Below are 19,120 nucleotides of genomic sequence, written 5' to 3' on the forward strand. Positions count from 1 at the left end.
CAGCTGACTCATTAAATCAAGTTTCAACTGTGAATCTGGCCAAGAACTCATGACTGGGGAGCTCAGAGGCCTCAAGGACCAACCTACTACTATTATTTTGCAAAATGGACATAGCATCAAACCACCCCCTGGAATGCTTAACCTTCATCCCCTTTGATGAACGCAGCTCTCAGCCATCAACGGAGAAGCTTGTGTTTGTAGTGGAAGGATGGCAACACAAGACACTTACAACTGGTCGGAGTGTAGCGAGGAATAGCCTGTTGAGTTCTCACCCATAATGAGTATATTTCACAAACCCCAAGACTCAGGGACCATCAGAGAAGACTATAGGAGCTGAAGACTGTTGGAAGTGGGGGCTGATATGAAATGGCACCTTCTGAACATGACAGTCTCATTATACTCATGAACTCACAGGAGCCATGGCTGCCTGCACAAGTCCTGCAGAAGATCAAGCCAGTCGATATATTCTAGCATGGACCAGGGGAGTTCATGAGCCCCTATCCCTCTCAGGTCTTACAATGATAGCTGCTAATGTTTTTTTTTCAGGCATGTGGTCCTGGTAGATTGATCATAATTTGGGGAAATGGAATGTGAGGATCCAGAAGGAGGGTAAATGTGAACAAAATACATTGTATGTATGTAATAAATTCTCAGTGAATAATATTTTTACATCCCAAGACATAAATCAAATTTCAAAACAGCCTGTCCAACATAATGCCTTTTATTCAAAGTCATACACGACTAAATTTTGTGCATATGGCCTAGAAATTTCTTTCTTAGGAAAATGGTTAATAAACAAGGCATTTGAATGTTCACAAAAATATATGTCCTAGAGTATTTTCAACAGTGCTATTGAGAATAGTTCCAAACTGGAAACTACCTGAATGCCCTGGATAAATAAATTATGACACGGACTGAGAACATGCCATATCAGTAGTGAACAGCTTGTAAACACAGGACAGGGGTAAATCCTCACAAATTACATGAGAGGATAATGAAGACAAATTCACCTTCATGTTGATATATAACAAACTTAAAAACAGACTAAGTAGCCTCTGTCACCGGAAGTCAGTATACTTCTGTAGCCTCGGTTGGTGGGGAGTGTCTTAGTCAGTGTTTTGTTGCTGTGAAGAGCCACCATGACCATGGCAACTCCTACAAAGGAAAACACTTCATTGCTACTGTCTTACACTTTCAGTCCATTATCATCATAGCAGGAAACATGGCAGCATACAGGCAGACATGGTACTGGAGAAGATACTAAGAGTTCTACATCATGATCCACAGGCAGCAGAAGTGAAAGCCACCCTAGGCCTAGCTTGAGTATCTGAGACCTCAAAGCCTGCCCCCACATTGACATACTTCCTACGGCAGGCCACACCCACTCCAACAAGGCCACACCTCCTAATCCTTCTAATCCTTCTAAACAGTCCCACTCCCTGATGACTAAGCATTCAAATATATGAGCTCATGGGAGTCATTCTTATTCAAAGAGCCTGCTGTTCTTAACCTTCATCAGCGAAGCTTCTTACTGAAGCCAGAAGATGGGGAGATGCACAGCAAAAAAATGTCTTCTGGAAGCCACTTAGCCATTGTGCTCATGAGCCCACTGCAGCTGTGGTTATCTGCACAAGACCTGCACAAAGCACCATCACTATTTCACCAATGGAAGAGGAGCTCATTAGACCCCACAGCTCCACCAAGGGATCATTGTAGTTAATGGTTGTTGGGGGAGGAAGTGCCATTTTTCTCAGGGTCATTGATAAATAGACCCCCTACCACCACACTCAAGCAAGTAATTCTAACCTCAATGGACCAGACAGAAAAAGAAAATATGAAAGCAGGAGGGATTCTACTGGGAGAGAGACAGGAAGAGCTGTCTTAGTCAGGGTCCCACTGCTACGAAAACACACCATAACTACAGCAACTCTTACGAAGACAAGCATTTAATGGGGGCTGGCTTACAGGTTCAGAGGTTCAGTCCATTATCTTCATGGTGGGAAGCCTGGCAGCATGCAGGTAGGCATGGTGCTGGAGTTGCCCTGAGTTCTACGTCTTCATCCATAGGCAACAAAAGAAGATTGTGTAACTGGGTGTACCTTGAGTATGTATAACCTCAAAGCCTGCCTCCTTTGCGACACACTTCCTCCAACAAGACCACACCTCCTAATAGTGCCTCTCCCTATGGATCAAGCATTCAAACACAGGAATCTATGCGGCCCAAACCTATTTATTCTACCACAGGAGGATAGAGGGGAATGGGGGTGGAAATGACTAAACTTTGATATATAAATATTTTAAAAATAAAATAAAGCTCTGGCTCGAGAGATGGTTCTACAGTCAGGAGCACCAGTCCCCAGCACCTACATGGGGTGGCTCACAACCACCTATGACTTCCAGGGACCTAATGCCCTCTTCGCTTCTCCATGGGCACTGCCTCCATGTACTCACATAGATACATGTAAAACAAAATGAAGCAAATTAAAAATTAGCAAATAAATGAAAGTGAGGAAGAAGGAGAGTTAACTAATAAAAATAGGCACTAGAAAGTTTGTCAGATCACAGGGGCTGGTCAGAAAGCAATAAATAGATTTTTTTTCTCCCAAAAGACTGTTAGTGAAGCCGAGTTTATAAAAAAATAAAAGAAAAAGTGAAAAACAGTATCTATCCAAAGGCTAAAGTGCTGGGCAATTTCTGTTGATTCTGTTATTACCAAAGCTAATCCCAAAATTCATTTCAAGAAAAGAATTTATTAGAGGATTATTGAAATACAAGAAACTGCATGCAAAGTTCTAGACTGCTTCAAACTAAATGCATATAACATACACACATACAAACAAACACACACATATATATTTATACACATACACACATACACATACACACAAATACACACACATACAGACACATACACATACACACAAATACATACACACACATTTACACAAATATACACATACATACAAATACACACATACACACACATACACACAAAGATACACATACATACAAACACACATATACACACAGACACACACATAATATACACATACACACAACCAGGAACATATACACAAATATACACTCATACGGACAAACATACACACATATACACAGACACATGCGCACACATACACATATACACAAGGACACACAATATACACACAACCAGGAACATACACACAAATAGACACTCTTACATATAAACACACACATACACGTGCACATACACACAAAAACACATATACACACATACACTCACATACATACAAATGCACACATACACAAATATGCAAAAACACAATACATGCGTCACATACATGTACACAAACACACACATACATGCACACATATGATGGGTGATTCTGAAATTCTGATTCTCCAGCTTTCGCCCCCTAAGGATTGGGAGTATAGAGGTGCATCACCATGGTTTATACAGTACTGGGGACGGAGCTTCACGTGTGCTAGTAAACATTCTACCAACTAAGCCCCAGGTCCTAATGTGTCTGTGTATATACCTCATATCATGTCAGGTGGTAAATGTAACTGTATCCCTTTGTCATCCCTTCCTTTCACCTCCCCAGTTGTCTCCCCTCACCTGCATGAATCATAATAGTTGGAATTTGGGGAACACAGATCTTTGTATGTCCATGTTTATCCAGCCCCCCTCAAGGTGGGTGATCTAACACTAAGCTACAACCCTAACCCACTATTTGGCTTCTTTGGGGGAACTGAAGAAACAAGGTTTTATCTATCCCAGACTGGCCTCTTGCTGGCTATGTAGCCAAGGACGACTTTGAACTTACAATCCTCCTGCCTCTACCTTCTCATTGCTGGGATTACACAAGTGAACCACATCTGCCATCCTGGTTCCCTTATCTCTGTACAGTTACAGAGCTAGAGAGGGAGGTATGATCTTGGAAAGTTCTGGAAACTTCCAGAGGTGAAGTTTAGCTGAAAAGAGTTACGGGGGACAAGTCTTCCACAAGACTCTCCCCGCTCTTTCTTCCTTCCTCCCTCCTTCCCTCCATTCCTCCTTCCCTCCCTCTCTATTATACCTTGAGGTAAGCGGCCTCTACCACTGCCCCACAATGCTTTGCCTCATCACAGGCCCAGAAGGGCTGAAACCTCTGAACCTGAGTCAAAGTAAATCCCTCACAAAGATGTGAAAACAGAAGTGTGAGGGGGATGGTTGGTAGGAGAGGGGTGAGAGAGGGCGGCAGAGCAAACATGATCAAAACACCGTATATACGTGTTTGCAAATGTCACAAGATCTATTGTTATATATAATTAACATATGCTAAAATTAAAAAAATCGACATTTAGGAGCCATCAAGATGGCTTAGCAGGTAACAGTGTTTGCCACCAACCTTCTCCACCTGAGTTCCATTCCTCGAACTCACTGGTGGAAGGAGAGAACTGATTCCAACCAGTTCTCCTCTGTTTTCCTATGTGTACCGTGGCAGTGTGCCTCCCTCATACAAATAAATAAATAAAATGTAAAAACAAGGACTGGAGGGATGGCTCAGCGGTTAAGAGCACTGTCTGCTCTTCCAGAGGTCCTGAGTTCAAATCCCAGCAACCACATGGTGGGTCACAACCATCTGTAATGGGATCTGATGCCCTCTTCTGGTGTGTCTGAAGACAGCGACAGTGTATTCACATATATCAATAAATAAATCTTTTTTTTAAATGTAAAAACAATACACAAATAAGTGTTTAAAAGGTTCTTTGTAATTCCTTCCTGAAGTTCCTTTTCTCAGGACTTTCCTTACTGGGAGCAGAAACAGAGAGCCGTTGAGTCCTCAAAGTGTTATGTTAGTGAATTAAATTCAATTATTCAAATAGAGTCACGATTAATAGTCATGTTAGAGTCTTTGAATGAACACACACATCCAGTTGTTTAGCTAAATATCTAGCTATTGGGGCTGGAGAGATGGCTCAGAGGTTAAGAGCACTGGTTGCTCTTCCAGAGGTCCTGAGTTCAAATCCCAGCAACCACATGGTGGCCCACAACCATCTGTAATGGGATCCGATGCCCTCTTCTGGTGTGTCTGAAGACAGCAACAGTGTACTTATATATAATAAGTAAATAAATCTTAAATATCTACCTATTGAAATTAGTCAAATATCTATAAATGGAAAGCATGAGAGGAAACAGATACACGCTTTGACTGTGTGAAAATTTGCCAAATTGTTACATAAAACAACTGAAACAATCCATACCTCCCTCCCGGAATAGGATGCTGCCCACAGTCAGGGCTCTCCTTCCCTTCTCAGCTAAACCTCTCTGAGGAAACCCTCACAGACACACGTAGAGGTGGGTCTTCCGGGTGGTTCTAAATGCAGTCAACAATGGAAGTTATCGTTTTAATTTTGTTATTAAATTTAAATTTCAATATAGTTCCAGTAGCTCCGCTCTGCCCAAAACACTTGCTATTTGCTATTCCCTCTTTTTTATAAAATTATGCGTATGAGTGTTCTGCCTGCATTTATGTCTCTGCACCATGGTGCCCAGGGAGGTCAGAGAGCCTGTTCCAATTCCTTGGGATTAGATTCACAAGTGGTTATGAGCCATGGTGGCCACAGAAGCATGAAGACTGCTTGTTCACCTCCAAGAAAAGGGATCCCCAGTGCTCAGCACTCTCTCTCTTTGTCTTAATCACTGTTCTATTGCTATAAAGAGACACCTTGACCAAGGCAAGTCTTATATGAGGAAGCATTTAAGTGTGTGTGTGTGTGTGTGTGTGTGTGTGTGTGTGTGTGAGAGAGAGAGAGAGAGAGAGAGAGAGAGAGAGAGAGAGAGAGAGAGACTGACTGACTCTCTGGGCTTGGCATGGGCCTTTGAAACATCAAAGCCTACCCCCAGTGATATACCTCCTACAACAAGGCCACGCCTTCAAATCCTCCTAATCCTTTCAAATAGCTCCATTCCCTAGTGACTAAGCATTCAACTCCATGAGCCCATGGGGGCCCTTCTTATTCAAACCACCACGCCCTTTCTATTCAGTCTGGTATTCTAGACCATGAGCTGGTGCTGCCCACATTCAGGGTTCACCTTTCCTTCACAGTTAAACCACTCTGGAGACAACCTTAGAGACACATCCAGCGGTGTGTCTCCCAGGTGATTCTAAGTCAAATTAACAATGAAAGTTAACTATCACAAGCACTGTTCTGGGAAGATCTGAATGGGATAGTTTACAATGAAGAAAAGAAAACTTGTTCTGAAATTTGTTCCTAAGCCTGGAGAGACGGCTCAGTGGTTAAGAGCACTTATTATTCTTACAGAGGATCAAAGTTCAGTTCCTACCACCTACGTAGGGCAACTCTCAACTCATCTATAACTCTGACTCCAGACGATCCAACATCCTCTCCTGGCCCCCGTAGGCACCTTCGCTCATACACACATATCCGATGACACATAAATACAAATAAAAATCTTTTCAAAGTGGAAAAAGTGTTCTTATCCGTGAGATCAGTGGAAAGAAAACAAACAATGTTATTGTCACAGCTTTCTCCCACATGTATAGTGCCAGTTTTGAGGGGGTAGGTGTAAAATAGCTGGGCGGGAATACAGCAGCTGGCCCTGCTGTTCAATTGTTTAAACACTAATTCCAGTTCCTAATGCATAATTACAACCTGGGTGTGGCCAAAGAAGGATGCAAAGACTCTTTCACCACTACCATCAGGGGAGCCTTGCAAACTTGACAACCCAAGTTTGAACCCAAGAACCTACCATGGCACACATCCGAGATCATACAGGGATGAGACAAAGGGATGATGCCATGCGTGTATAAATGTAATGTGAGCCAAGGACAAAAATAAATGAAGAGAAAAAATTAAAAAGAGAAAGACACTTGGAAGAACAAGGAAGGATGGGTAAGATCTGAGAGTAGTGGGGGTTAAGAGGTGAAAATAGGGGCTGGGGATTTAGCTCAGTGGTAGAGCGCTTACCTAGGAAGCGCAAGGCCCTGGGTTCGGTCCCCAGCTCCGAAAAAAAGAACCAAAAAAAAAAAAAGAGGTGAAAATATAGGATCAAAAGATACTGTGTAGACATCTCAAAGGCTAGGAAAAGAGATGGAGAACCAGAAAGTCATGACACGGGCCGAAGAGATGGCTCTGTGTATTGAAGTGCTTGCTGCACAAGCGAAGGACCCGAGTCCAGACTCCCAGAACAGGAAAAGGCAGCGTGGTCACATGTGCCTATAACTCCAGTACTGTGGGAGGCAGAGATGGGAGGCTAAAATGTGTAGCTAGCTCCAGGATCAGTAAGAAATGTCTTTGTGGAATAGATTAAGGCTGACAGACGACACTTGACGCTTTCCTCTGGCTTCCAAACATGTACACATGGACACTCACTACCCTACTCATGTGCATACATAGTAGCACATACCACATTCACGCATGAAAACACTAACTGTACCCACACAGACACACGCACAAAGACAAGTCACAAAAGACATCTGTGTACACAAATGTCTGTGTACTCAAGCGAACGAAAGTAGTCTAAGGCTAGAGAGATGGATCCGCTGTTAAGAGTACTTCCTGTTCTTCCAGACGACCTAGGCCAGTTTCCGGCAGCCATGTTGGGTGGCTCAACTATCTGTAACTTTGGTCCAGGAGATCCAACGCCCTTTTCTGGCTCACATGTACATTCTCATAATTAAAATGAAGCAAATATTTAAGCCGCCAGTCTGTAAAGGCTACATACTATAGTGATACCGTGGGAAAGACAAAACTAGAGAGAAGAGACAAAGAGAACCCGGGACTAGGTGAAGCTCAGGTCTTTTTTCAGGACTGGGAAAGCATATTCTATACGAGCGTAACTGTGAAAACTCACCAAGCGGCACCCGTGTTTACTTGAGTGAGTGCAAATTTTAAAACTAATTAATTGGTTAATTAAAAAGTAATTAATGTTGTTTGTTTTTTTAAACAAAATCTCAATCATTCGATTTTACCATTGAAGGCTCTGGAGCCAGACGCTGGGTGAAGGCCGGCTAGCTCAAGAGAGGCAGAGAGAGCACCCAGTTAACCTTCTTCCTCAGCTGATATCCTACCAAGAATGACCCTCTCATGCCATCTTAAGAAGAAAAAAAAAAAAAAAACCTCCTTGAAACCGAATGTCCCTCCCTTCTACTTCTTGTGCATCTCCTATCTGTCCTTCCAAACCCCTCTTACTCTCTGTTTTTTCTTAATGACCCTATGTTCACTTCCTGTCAACTGGTTGCTTGCCCCGCCTGTTGACCTGTGATTGACTTTATTTAATACTGTTCACAGTATCCAAGCAGAACGCTCTTGGATTAAGAGTGAGTGCAAAGGCTGAGTCACATCACAACCTAAAACAGGCTTTTCCAATAAATAACACAACCTTGGGGCTCACGGTGTGATCAAATATCCTGCCACAATTTAAGGCTGGGGGTCATGGTGACGCAAGCCTGTCATCCCAGAGGCAGGAAGATCATTGGTTCGGGTTCATCCTTAGCTACAAAGGCTGAGGCCAGCCTGGGCTACATGAGACAATACCCCCTAGAAGCTAACAAATGATAAAGCATTTAAGAGCTCAAAAAAATCCTAGGATGGGATCCAAAGAGAAACAAGTTCATTTGTATTGCAGGCATATAAAATGACCTCACTGAAGAGGGCCGGAAGAAAGGGAAACTCAAATAGCTTTGGAAACAGACCCGCTGTGTAATGCGAAATGCAATGAACGCTGGGCATAAACATTGCAGTTGATGAGCAGCTGATGAAGTCAGCTCCTGTGGGTCGACGACGTCATGGTTCTCCAGACATTGTGGATATACTGGGCCTCATTAAGTAAATGGATGGTGAATGGTCAGAGCCAAATCGCTCTGCGTTGGAGTGGGAGTCTATAGTATAGCAGAAAGAGAGGATTCTAGAATGATCCATGCAGTGTTGGAACAGGAAACAACATAGACCAATGTTTAGGTCAGGATAGTTATATGTAGAAATCTGTGTGGACTGTATATATGCCTGGCTTGGTATATATTCATGTTTCTTGGCCCTGTTAGCTTAGAAGGCCTAGAAGTTATAATTATCCCATAGCAACAAGCACATCCAGCACCCAGATCTTAGCCTCTGATATCATTCTCTAATCAACAAAACCAGGACAAGGGTCTGGGGAGATGGCTCAGTCAGTAACGTGTTTGCTATGGATCATGGGGATCTGAGTTTGATCACTGCAACCTACATTAGAAAAAGCTGGGCGTGATGGTGCAAGTTTGTAATCCTCCTTATAGGGAGATGGGGAGAAGGGTGCCTCTGGGATTTGGCAGTCAGCCCACCTACCTAATGAGTTCCAAGGCAGTGAGAGACCCTGTCTCAAATTAAGCAGGGTAGAAGGCACCTCGGGCTGACCTCTGACATCACAGGTACATGAATATGGGGACACCCACACATGAGGGTGCACATGCAAAAGCTTACACACCAGAAAGAAAACAGAATAGATTAAGGCTGACAGACGACACTTGACGCTTTCCTCTGGCTTCCAAACATGTACACATGGACACTCACTACCCTACTCATGTGCATACATAGTAACACAAACCACATTCACACATGAAAACACTAACTGTACCCACACAGACACACGCACAAAGACAAGACACAAAAGACATCTGTGTACAGATGGGGAGAGGGGGCTTTGTTGAATTCTTTGGATGTCAGAGGAAGTCAGAGGGAGACCATTCTTGTGGGTCACATTTCCTAAAGAAGGGTGGATGTGACTAAGACATCCATCAGATAGTGGGGTGGCATACACCTGTAACCCCAGTAACTCTCAATTACCGAAGCAGGAGGATGGTAAGTTTGAGACATAGACAGAGTCTCACAGGGGAGAACTGGAGAAGAGGAGGAAGGGAAAAAGAGAAAGAAGAACAGGAAGAAGGAAAAAATCAAAGGAAGAAAGAAGTGAAGGGTGGAGAGGAGAGAGGAGGGAGGAGGGAGGGTGAGAGAATTGGGGGAAGGAAGGATGTTGTTACCACTATTTTCCCATTGCCTTACAGTCATGCGTTATTTTTAAATATTGTTTACTCCACAGCTTCTCGGATGTGCGACTGTCCCCATGCCCACTTCTATATCTTATTAGTTAATGCACCGCTGAAGACTCACATGCCCTATTGTGCCACACGCTTGTTTAATGCTTTGAGACAGCACTAGACTATAATTGATTTTCCTTGCTGTTACCTTAAATGTTCTACTCTGCATTTAGAAGACATAATTCGCAGACCTCGCTAGACTTGACAAAGAAATCCATACATTAAAGGAGCCTTTAAGATTCTTTTTCTGATTCTAACAAGATTCCTTTTGCTTTGTTTTACTTTTGGTTTCTTAAGACTGGGTCTGGTGTAGCCCAGGCTGGCCTCAAACTTGCTCTGTAGCTAAAAGTTACCTTGAACTCCTGATCCTCCTGATCCTCCTTAAGAGTATTTGGCTTTCACGTGTGTGATCCCAGAATAGTCAGCTTGCTAAGATTTCTTGGTACATTGTAATTTTCTCTACACTGAAACTCTCCAGCTAGTCCCAGGTCTGGTACAATCTATCCTATCTATCTGTTTGTCTGTCTGTCTGTCTACCTATCTACCTACCTACCTATCTGTAACACACACACACACACACACACACACACACACACACACACACACCCCTACCCCTACACCTTCTAGGTGTTAATGGGATAAATTTATAAGTCAGCAAAGGAAACTGGCCCCTCTTGCCCTCACCAACCCTAAAGGAGGGTGACTTGGTCATTGCTACATATTGAGAGAGGACAGTGATCCCCCAGAACCCCAAATATGGACTTGAACTAAAGCCACGGAGAACTGAGATGCTACTAAACCCTGTTCAGTTAGGGCAAAAAGAGAAACACACACACGCACACACACACACACACACACACACACACACACACACTTCAAGCTCTGTACTATTAAGTCACATAGTGACAGTAACAGCCTGAGGTCAGACAAGAGAATCATGAGGTAGAAACTGAGTCTCCTTTAGGGGAATGTAGGAGCCAGAGGTCAGGGTGGACTGCGGCAAAACCATCTTCTAAGCACACAGGAACACACAGTAGTTATGATTGCCTTCTTAGGACCACAGAAGACCAAGCGAGTCAGCATAGGCTCTTAGAGCCCACCTCTAGCTGAAGTACTTTGACAGTTGCAAGATGCCAGGGTAGAGTGGGTCCATTTTCTTCCAGGAAGTACCCCGTGAAGATGTCCATGTTCGGGTGGATGACCCCACACACCCAGGCACATAAGGATAACATTGAATAAACTCAGTGGGCTATGAAAGAGGACCTGTGGCAGGGTTATGGGGCAGGGGCAGAGCTGAAGAAGTAGAGGTCGAAATGGTCAACGTATGATTAATACTTGTGAGAACTTATCAAAGAATGGATCAACATCCTTTTAATGCATTGAAGTTGGAGAACTGGCTTAGCTGATAAGAGAACTTGCTGCTCTCACGGAGGACCTGAGTTCAGTTCCCAGCACCCATACCAGACAGTCCACAAGGGCCTGTAACTTCAGCTTGAGTGTTCTCTTCTGGCCTCAGTGGGCACCTGTCCTCATGTGCACAGACCCACAAATACGCATCATTCAAAAATAAAAATAAATCTAAAAGATAAAAAGTGGACCAGGGGTAAAAGAAAGAGTTTGGTGAGCCCGGGTCAAAGAATTTAGGGTATGGTACAAGAATAATTTCTTGTTTGAGTCTAGATCAGCTGTCACGAGTTCTGTGGAGTTGAGGACTCATGCCTTGGCTGCACCTGCAGTTCTGTCCTTCCCAGAGGACGATGCTCTTGACCCTGAGCGCTCGTGTTCATTTCCTCCACGATCAACTCCATTAACAAGCAAATTCAAGTACTTCCTCTCTCTAGTCTCTTGCCTCTCCACTTCTGTGTCCCCTGTCCTCAAAAGCCCTGTCCTCTGGTGAGCCAGTGCAACTGCTCTGGAGAGAAATTTGGCTAAGTTAGCAAAAGAGGAAAGTGTGTGTGTGTGTGTGTGTGTGTGTGTGTGTGTGTGTGTGTGTGTTTGTCTGTGTGTCTGCGTGTGTGTGTCTGTGTCCATGTATGCATGTGTGTGTGTGTCTGTGTGCATGTGCATGTGTGTCTGTGTGTCTGGAGGATATGTATGTCTGTGTGTGTGTATGTGTATGTGTATCTATGTATGTCTATGTGTGTATGTATGTCTATGTGTGTCTATGTATATATGTGTGTATGTGCCTGTCTATGTGTCTCTATATGTGTCTGTGTGTGTGTGTGTTTGTCTGTGTGTCTGTACCTGTCTCTGTGTGTCTGTATCTGTGTGTGTGTATCTGTGTGTATATGTGTGGCTATGTGTGTATGTGCCTGTCTGTGTGCTCTGTATGTGTCTGCGTCTGTGTGTGTGCATGTGTCTGTGTGTGTGTGTATGTGTGTGTATGTGTGGGTATGTGTGTCTATGTATGTCTATGTGTGTCTATGTGTGTATGTGTATCTATGTGTGTATGTATCGGTCTGTGTGTCTCCGTATGTGTCTGCATCTGTGTGTGTGCATGTGTCTGTGTGTGTGTGAGCGTGTGTGTATGTGTCTGTGTGTGTGTGTGTATGTGTGAGTTGGTGCCAATAGTATGCACATTCACATGTATGGATACACACATATGTGGGGGTGGGCATGCTCATGTGTACATGCTGACAGAGGGCAGACCTCAACCACAGACATCATTCCACAGATGCCATCTAGGATTACAAGCATATACCACAGCCCTGAGCTTTATATAGGAATTAGAAATTTAATTCAAGTCCTTATGCTTCCATGACAAGCTCTTTACTGAGCTAACTCCACAGCTCCAGCATACGCCTTTTTGTCGCAGATATTTTCCTTCTAGAAAATGTTATCTTTAGTATACATGCGCAAGTTCATAAGGGTAGACTTACAAAGATGGTCATTGCACTACGGCTTGTGACAGAGCAGTGGAGTGAAAGAGAAAGAGAGAATGAGAAAAGTGACATTGAGAGGCACCAATGAGGGCACTCGGTCAACTAAATCACCCTATGTCTTAGAGTTTCATTGCTGTGAAGAGACACCATGACCAAGACAACTCTTAAAAAGGACATCAATTAATAGGGGCTGGCTTACAGGCTCAGAGGTTCAGTTCATTATCATTGTGGTGGGAAACATAGCAGCATCCAGGCAAACATGGTGCTGGAGGAGCTAAGAGTTCTACACCTTGGTTCAATGGCAGGCAGAGGAGGGTCTTTTCTGCACTGGGACAGCCAGGAGGAGGGTCTTTTCTACCCTGGGCAAAGCTTGAGCACCAGAGACCTCAAAACCTGCCTACACAGCAATATAATTCCTCCAACAAGGGGCTGGAGAGATGGCTCGGTGGTTAAGAGCACTGACTGCTCTTCCAGAGGTCCTGAGTTCAATTCCCAGCAACCACATGGTGGCTCACAACCATCTGTAATTGAATCCAATGCCTTTTTCTGGTGTGTCAGCAACAGGATGCTCATATGCATTAAATAAGTAAATGTTTTTTAAAAATTCCTCCAACAAGACTACACCTATTCCAACAAGGTCATACATCCTAATAGTGCCATTTTCCATGGGCCAAGCATATTCAAACCACCACACTATACAATTGAAAAGAATGTTGTCAGGGGCAAGGAGATGCCCTACCCCCCACCCCCTGCACACTCGCGGAGCAGAAAGTAGATTTCAGAACCAAAATAATTCTGGGTGGGTGTGGTAATTCTAACCTTAGAAGATAAAGACCAGGGATTCCCAGAGCAAGCTAACTAGCAAAGTAGATACATGAGTGACCTCTGACATAGATTAAGAGACCCTGCCTCAAAGAATAGGATAGAAGAGCGATGGGAGATGGTTCCTGACAGAAGCCTTGGGCCTCTGTAAGCATGTGCACTTACATGCATGCACACCCAAACACACACGTGTTCCCATACATGCAAACATGTGAACACACACACACATACACACGTGTATGTCATCTCTGGATGATATTGCAGACACACCCTGATCTTAAATTGATTCTAATACATAAACTTAACCCATTTCCCTCATGTTCTTGTAAGCTGATGGGGAAACCACTATTCGTCTCTTCCTCTCCAACATCCACATAGATCTAGACATTCAGATAGATCTAAACAGTACCTAGATGAATAGAAGCACGTGACCTGAAACTATCAGTATGTTCCTTTGTCGGAGATAGGTTCTGTGGTGATTAGCTTTCACGGTCAACTTGATACAACCTGGGATCACCTGGGGGGAGAGAGTCAATGAAGGGCTATCTGGATCAGGTTAGCCACAGGTACACCTGTGGAAGACTTTTTCACTTGGGCTTGTTGAAGTGACAAGACCCACTTTGAATATGGGCAACAACATTCCCCACTTAGGAGCTGTAGTTTAAAAAGTAGAGAACTCTAGCCGAGCAGTAAGCTGTTGGTCTTGGCTGTGCAGATAATATGACTAGTTGGCTGCATCGAGCCCCTACTGCTGTCCTCCACAATGGTAGACTTGGGGGGTTGGGGTAAAGGAATCAGAAATTCAAGGTCATCCTTGACTACATAACACATAGCAAATCTGATGCCAGCATGGGATACACAAGGCCATGTCTCAAATAAATAAATAACCACATACATACATACATGCATGCATACATACATGCATACATACACATACACACACATACATACATACATACATGGATACATACACATACACACATACACACATACACACACACATACACACACACATACATACACACACATACATACATACATACATACATACATACATACATACATACATACATAAAGAGAAATGAGGGAAGAGAATGATAGTAAAATGGTTGTTGCCTTGCAAGCATGAGGACCAGAGTTTGATCCCCAGCACCCACATAAAAAGCTAGGTTTGGTAACATGTACTTGTAATTCCAGTACTGGGATGGTGGGGACAAGCAGATTTCTGGGACTCACTGGCCAGCCAGCACAGCCTAATCAACAGGCTCCAGGTTAGTGACAGCTCCTGACTAATGACACTTAACACTGTCCTCTGTCACACACACACACACACACACACACACACACACACCACAGATACTTCACTGTCCAGACCTAGTCCGTCTAATACAATCCAAGGATGAGCCGGATATGCTTCATCTTGCTCCAGTGCCTGGTGTTACACACATTTCCGTGAAAACAGCTTCCTTGGAGATGCTCCATGCCGCAGCATCCTTGTTAGTTCTGATGAGTTCGGTACCACTGAGCCAAGCATCGAGGGAGAGGGTAGCATTCGGTGTAGGGACCGTGGAGACCTACACTGTAGCGTTAAATTCACAGTCAAGAGCAGAGGAAATGAATGCATGATTGATTGCTCATGTGGAGGAATCAATATGACAGATTCATATTGATGGAGGAAAAGGAGACACAAAGAGGAAAGATGAAGGTGTCCTCCCCCAAGGAGCGACTAGAGTTGTTGACATCAACCTAGCAACCGAGGCCAGCTTAGCAACCAGGCAAGGAGTTGAGTTCCTTCGGCCTCTTGCTGTGTAAGACCATAAGGCCACGGGGCAGTTTGTGGGACCTGTTTATGAAGAGACTCTCTATCAAAGCTATTTAGAACAGGGGTGGGAGGGAAGGAGGAAGGGAGAGAAAGAGAGAGAGAGAGAGAGAGAGAGAGAGAGAGAGAGAGAGAGAGAGAGAGAGAGAAAGGAGAGCGCCCTTTGAATCTCCATTGCTTTGAGAGTCAGCAATTTAATGACTCATACATTCTAGATCCCTGCTTTGTCTACACATTTTCATTTCAAAAAACTAAAAACACTTTGTTTGGAAGATTGGTTATTTTTAGCTTATATATCAATAGTACGCATCCACTTCTCCCCAGAGAGTACAGCTCCCTTCAGATTGGCCCGAAGCACCACCCTGGAAGTGGAGCTGTTTGCTAAGCTGGGTTTTGTCGAAGCTATTTGCACATCTCTCTGCCCCATTGTTTTCCCCCCTAAGGTCTGCACTACCGACCACCCAGGAGTCACTCAAGACCAGTTCTTTGAGAGTTTGCTTTGTCAACTTGACATGACCTAGCATTGCCTGGGAAGAGAGTCTCAGTGAGGGACTGTCTAGCTCAAGTTGGCCTGCGGGCATGCTTGTGGGGATCGTCTTCATCAACGGCTGTGGGAAGATCCAACCTACCGTGGGCAGCACTATTCCCTAGGCAGAGGTCCTGACCAACATGAGAGTGGAGAAACCATGTTCCCATTCATTCCTCTGTGCTCTTGGCTGCAGATGTAATATGATGGTTTAAAGTTCCTCTTCAGCATCTCCACAACGATGAACTCTGAACCAAAGAGGTTGGCCCTACGTGTTAAGATGCTCTTGACAAAGGGTTTCTTCAGTTCCCATCCTTGATTTCTCAAACACTGAGTTATCTTGAAGAAGGTTCTGGAGTCTAGATAGAGTCGTGCAATATCCCGTGCCTACACCCTCCACGCCTGCATTTCCCCAACCGTGGGAAAACATCACTAAAAATCAAGAACTACATCACCCAAAATACTTCCACTTCCCCCAATAAGCTTAAGTTCACGCCCTCTGCCATAAGCACTTCCCACCGCTAATATGAGCTAGGCTGGAGGGAGCAAGAGATTCCATTACCAAGAGCATTGGAGAGATAATCTCAGAACAGACCAATGTAAAGAACTCACTGCACTGTAGTCTTTGAGGCCCAGTATCACACAGATCTAGTGTCTTCCTCTACGCAAAAACAGTTGTGAGTTTTCACAGCAGTGTGTGGATGGACTCTTGGGCAAAGAAAAAGAATAAGTGCAAAACTCAGGGAGTCCTGTGACTTGATAACATATAGACCTCCACATCCTGAATGGACCTCTTCTGTATTCAGGGAGAGGCCAGGAAGAAGAGAAAGGAGGGGTGGGACAGAGGAGGGAGAGGAGGAGGAAGAGAGGGAGGAGGGGGAGGAGGAGAGGGAGGAGGGGAAGAAGAAGGGCAGGAGAGGGGGAGAAGGAGAGGATAGGGAGAAGTACGGGATAGGGAGGAGGAGGGGGAGGAGGAGGGGGAGGGGGAGGAGGGGGAGGAGGAGGAGGGGGAGGGAGAGGAGGAGAAGGAGGAGGGGAAGAAGGAAGGAGGGGAAGGAGAAAGGAGAGGGGAGAGGAGGAGGGAGAGGGGGAGAAGGACAGGATAGGGAGGAGGAGGGGGAGGAGAGAGGAGGAGGAGGAAAGGAAGAGATAGAGAAGGGGGTTAAAAAGGAGATGGAGAAAGAGGAGGGGTGGAGAAGAAATAAAGGAGAAGGAAAGAGAAAAAGATGGAGGATGGAGAAATGGGGTGCAGACAAAAGAGAAGGGGAGGAGGGGAAGGAGACCATGATTGGCCTCAGAGAGACTTGGGTAGCAATTCTGGGTTCTCCTTTGACCTTGTGACCTCAGGCCAATTACTCAGTACTTTTTTTTAAAACCCTTTTCACCTATAAAAATACACAGCTAGGCCTGTTGATGCAGACTTTACAGTTACTAGGAAGACTGAAGCAGGAGGAGTTTGAGTTCGAGGAGTATCTGGCCTACTGAGTGGGCTTAAGGCAGGTCTGAGCAACTTAGTGAAACCATGTCTTAAAGTAAGAAAAAAGGCGGCTTGGGATATAGTTCAGTGGTTGAGCTCCTGCCTAGAATCCCCCAGTGAGGGGTTGGGGGCGTGGCTCAGTGGTAGGGCCCCTGCCTAGAATCCCCCAGTGAGGGGCTGGGGGCATGGCTCAGTGGTGGAGCCCCTGCCTAGAATCCCCCAGTGAGGGCTGGGGGCGTGGCTCAGTGGTAGAGCCCCTGCCTAGAATCCCCCAGGGAGGGGCTGGGGGCGTGGCTCAGTGGTAGAGCCCCTGCTTAGAATCCCCCAGTGAGGGGCTGGGGGCGTGGCTCAGTGGTAGAGCTCCAGCCTAGAATCCCCCAGTGAGGGAGTGGGGGTGTGGCTCAGTGGTCAGGGACTTACCTAGAATCTCCCAATTAGGGTCTGGCGCTGTCACTCAGTCAGTGGTAAAGCACCTGCCTAGAATATACCCAGTGAGTGTCTGAGAGTGTGGCTCGGTGATAAAGCACGTAGTTGTCTAAGCACTGGTAAAGCTTGTTGTCTAAGCTAAGGGTAAAACACTTGCCCAAAATCCCCTAATAAGGACCTATATAGCCTATACAGCACTGGTCTAATATACACAAGATATTAGGTTCAGTATCCAGTACTCTCTAACTCTGTATATGTGTGTGCATACACACACACACACACACACACACACACACACACACACACACACACACACAGAGAGAGAGAGAGAGAGAGAGAGAGAGAGAGAGAGAGAGAGAGAGGAATATTTTGAGAATTAATTAAAATGACCCATGTAAAGGTTCTGTCTCCACGCTGTCACTTGTTCTGCGTTCTGCAAATTACGTCTGTTTCATAACAAACCCACACCCTCCCAAAGGCATTACTGATAGTGAGTTTGCAACCACGCCCTCTTGCCTTGAGCGTGAACCTCAGAGTCCATGGAAACCCACCACCTCCAGAATCCATATAAACTCTGTTTCCTTCTGGATAGCTCGTCCTTCGGTAAGCCCCCACCCCCACCCCCATGGTGGACTCCTCATAGGCTCTCCGCTTTCCCCTGGACCCTGGGCATCACAGGCTTTCAGACCCCACCCCCACTCCCCTACCTGGGAGTTGCAAAGCAATCTAGATCCAGGGATTTGGGGTTGGGGGGAGACTTGCCAGGTGGGGAAGTCAGGGGCTGGGCTTCTCCGTGGCTCCTCTCCCCTTTCGGGGGTTTCTTGGTCCCCCTTTGTCTCATTCTCAGGCTTTCCATCTCCAGGTTGCTCAGGCAGCCGCATCGGGGGTCCAGGGTGATGTGGTCAGAGATTTGGGGGTACATCAAAGGAGCGTCAGCGAAGACATTGAGACTCTGCAAGGAGTTGACAGAAACTTACTGCCAGAAACAGTACCGAGTGGCTATTAACTCAAAGTCAGTTGCCTAAATAATTCACACCTGCCCTTCCATGTTTACGCAGGACAATGGTGGATACAACCGTGGTACCAGAAATATAATTATAGTACTGCCAGATG

General features: G+C 45.0%; 1 protein-coding gene across 5 annotated transcripts in view; it reads right to left on the reverse strand.

Annotated features, from left to right (window-relative positions):
* Positions 1-19,120, reverse strand: part of Caln1 (calneuron 1) — a 491,219-nt gene that overhangs the window by 423,212 nt on the left and 48,887 nt on the right. For 4 of the 5 annotated variants that reach the window (NM_001077201.3, XM_087579026.1, XM_087579025.1 and 1 more), the window contains 1 exon segment: positions 18,770-18,959. In NM_001077201.3, coding sequence (NP_001070669.1) covers positions 18,770-18,888 — 119 coding nt within the window. In that variant the 5' untranslated portion in view covers positions 18,889-18,959. 5 annotated transcript variants of the gene reach the window in all.

Source organism: Rattus norvegicus, chromosome 12 (assembly GCF_021556685.1).
Source record: "Rattus norvegicus strain SHRSP/BbbUtx chromosome 12, alternate assembly SHRSP_T2T, whole genome shotgun sequence".
Lineage (NCBI taxonomy): Eukaryota > Metazoa > Chordata > Mammalia > Rodentia > Muridae > Rattus > Rattus norvegicus.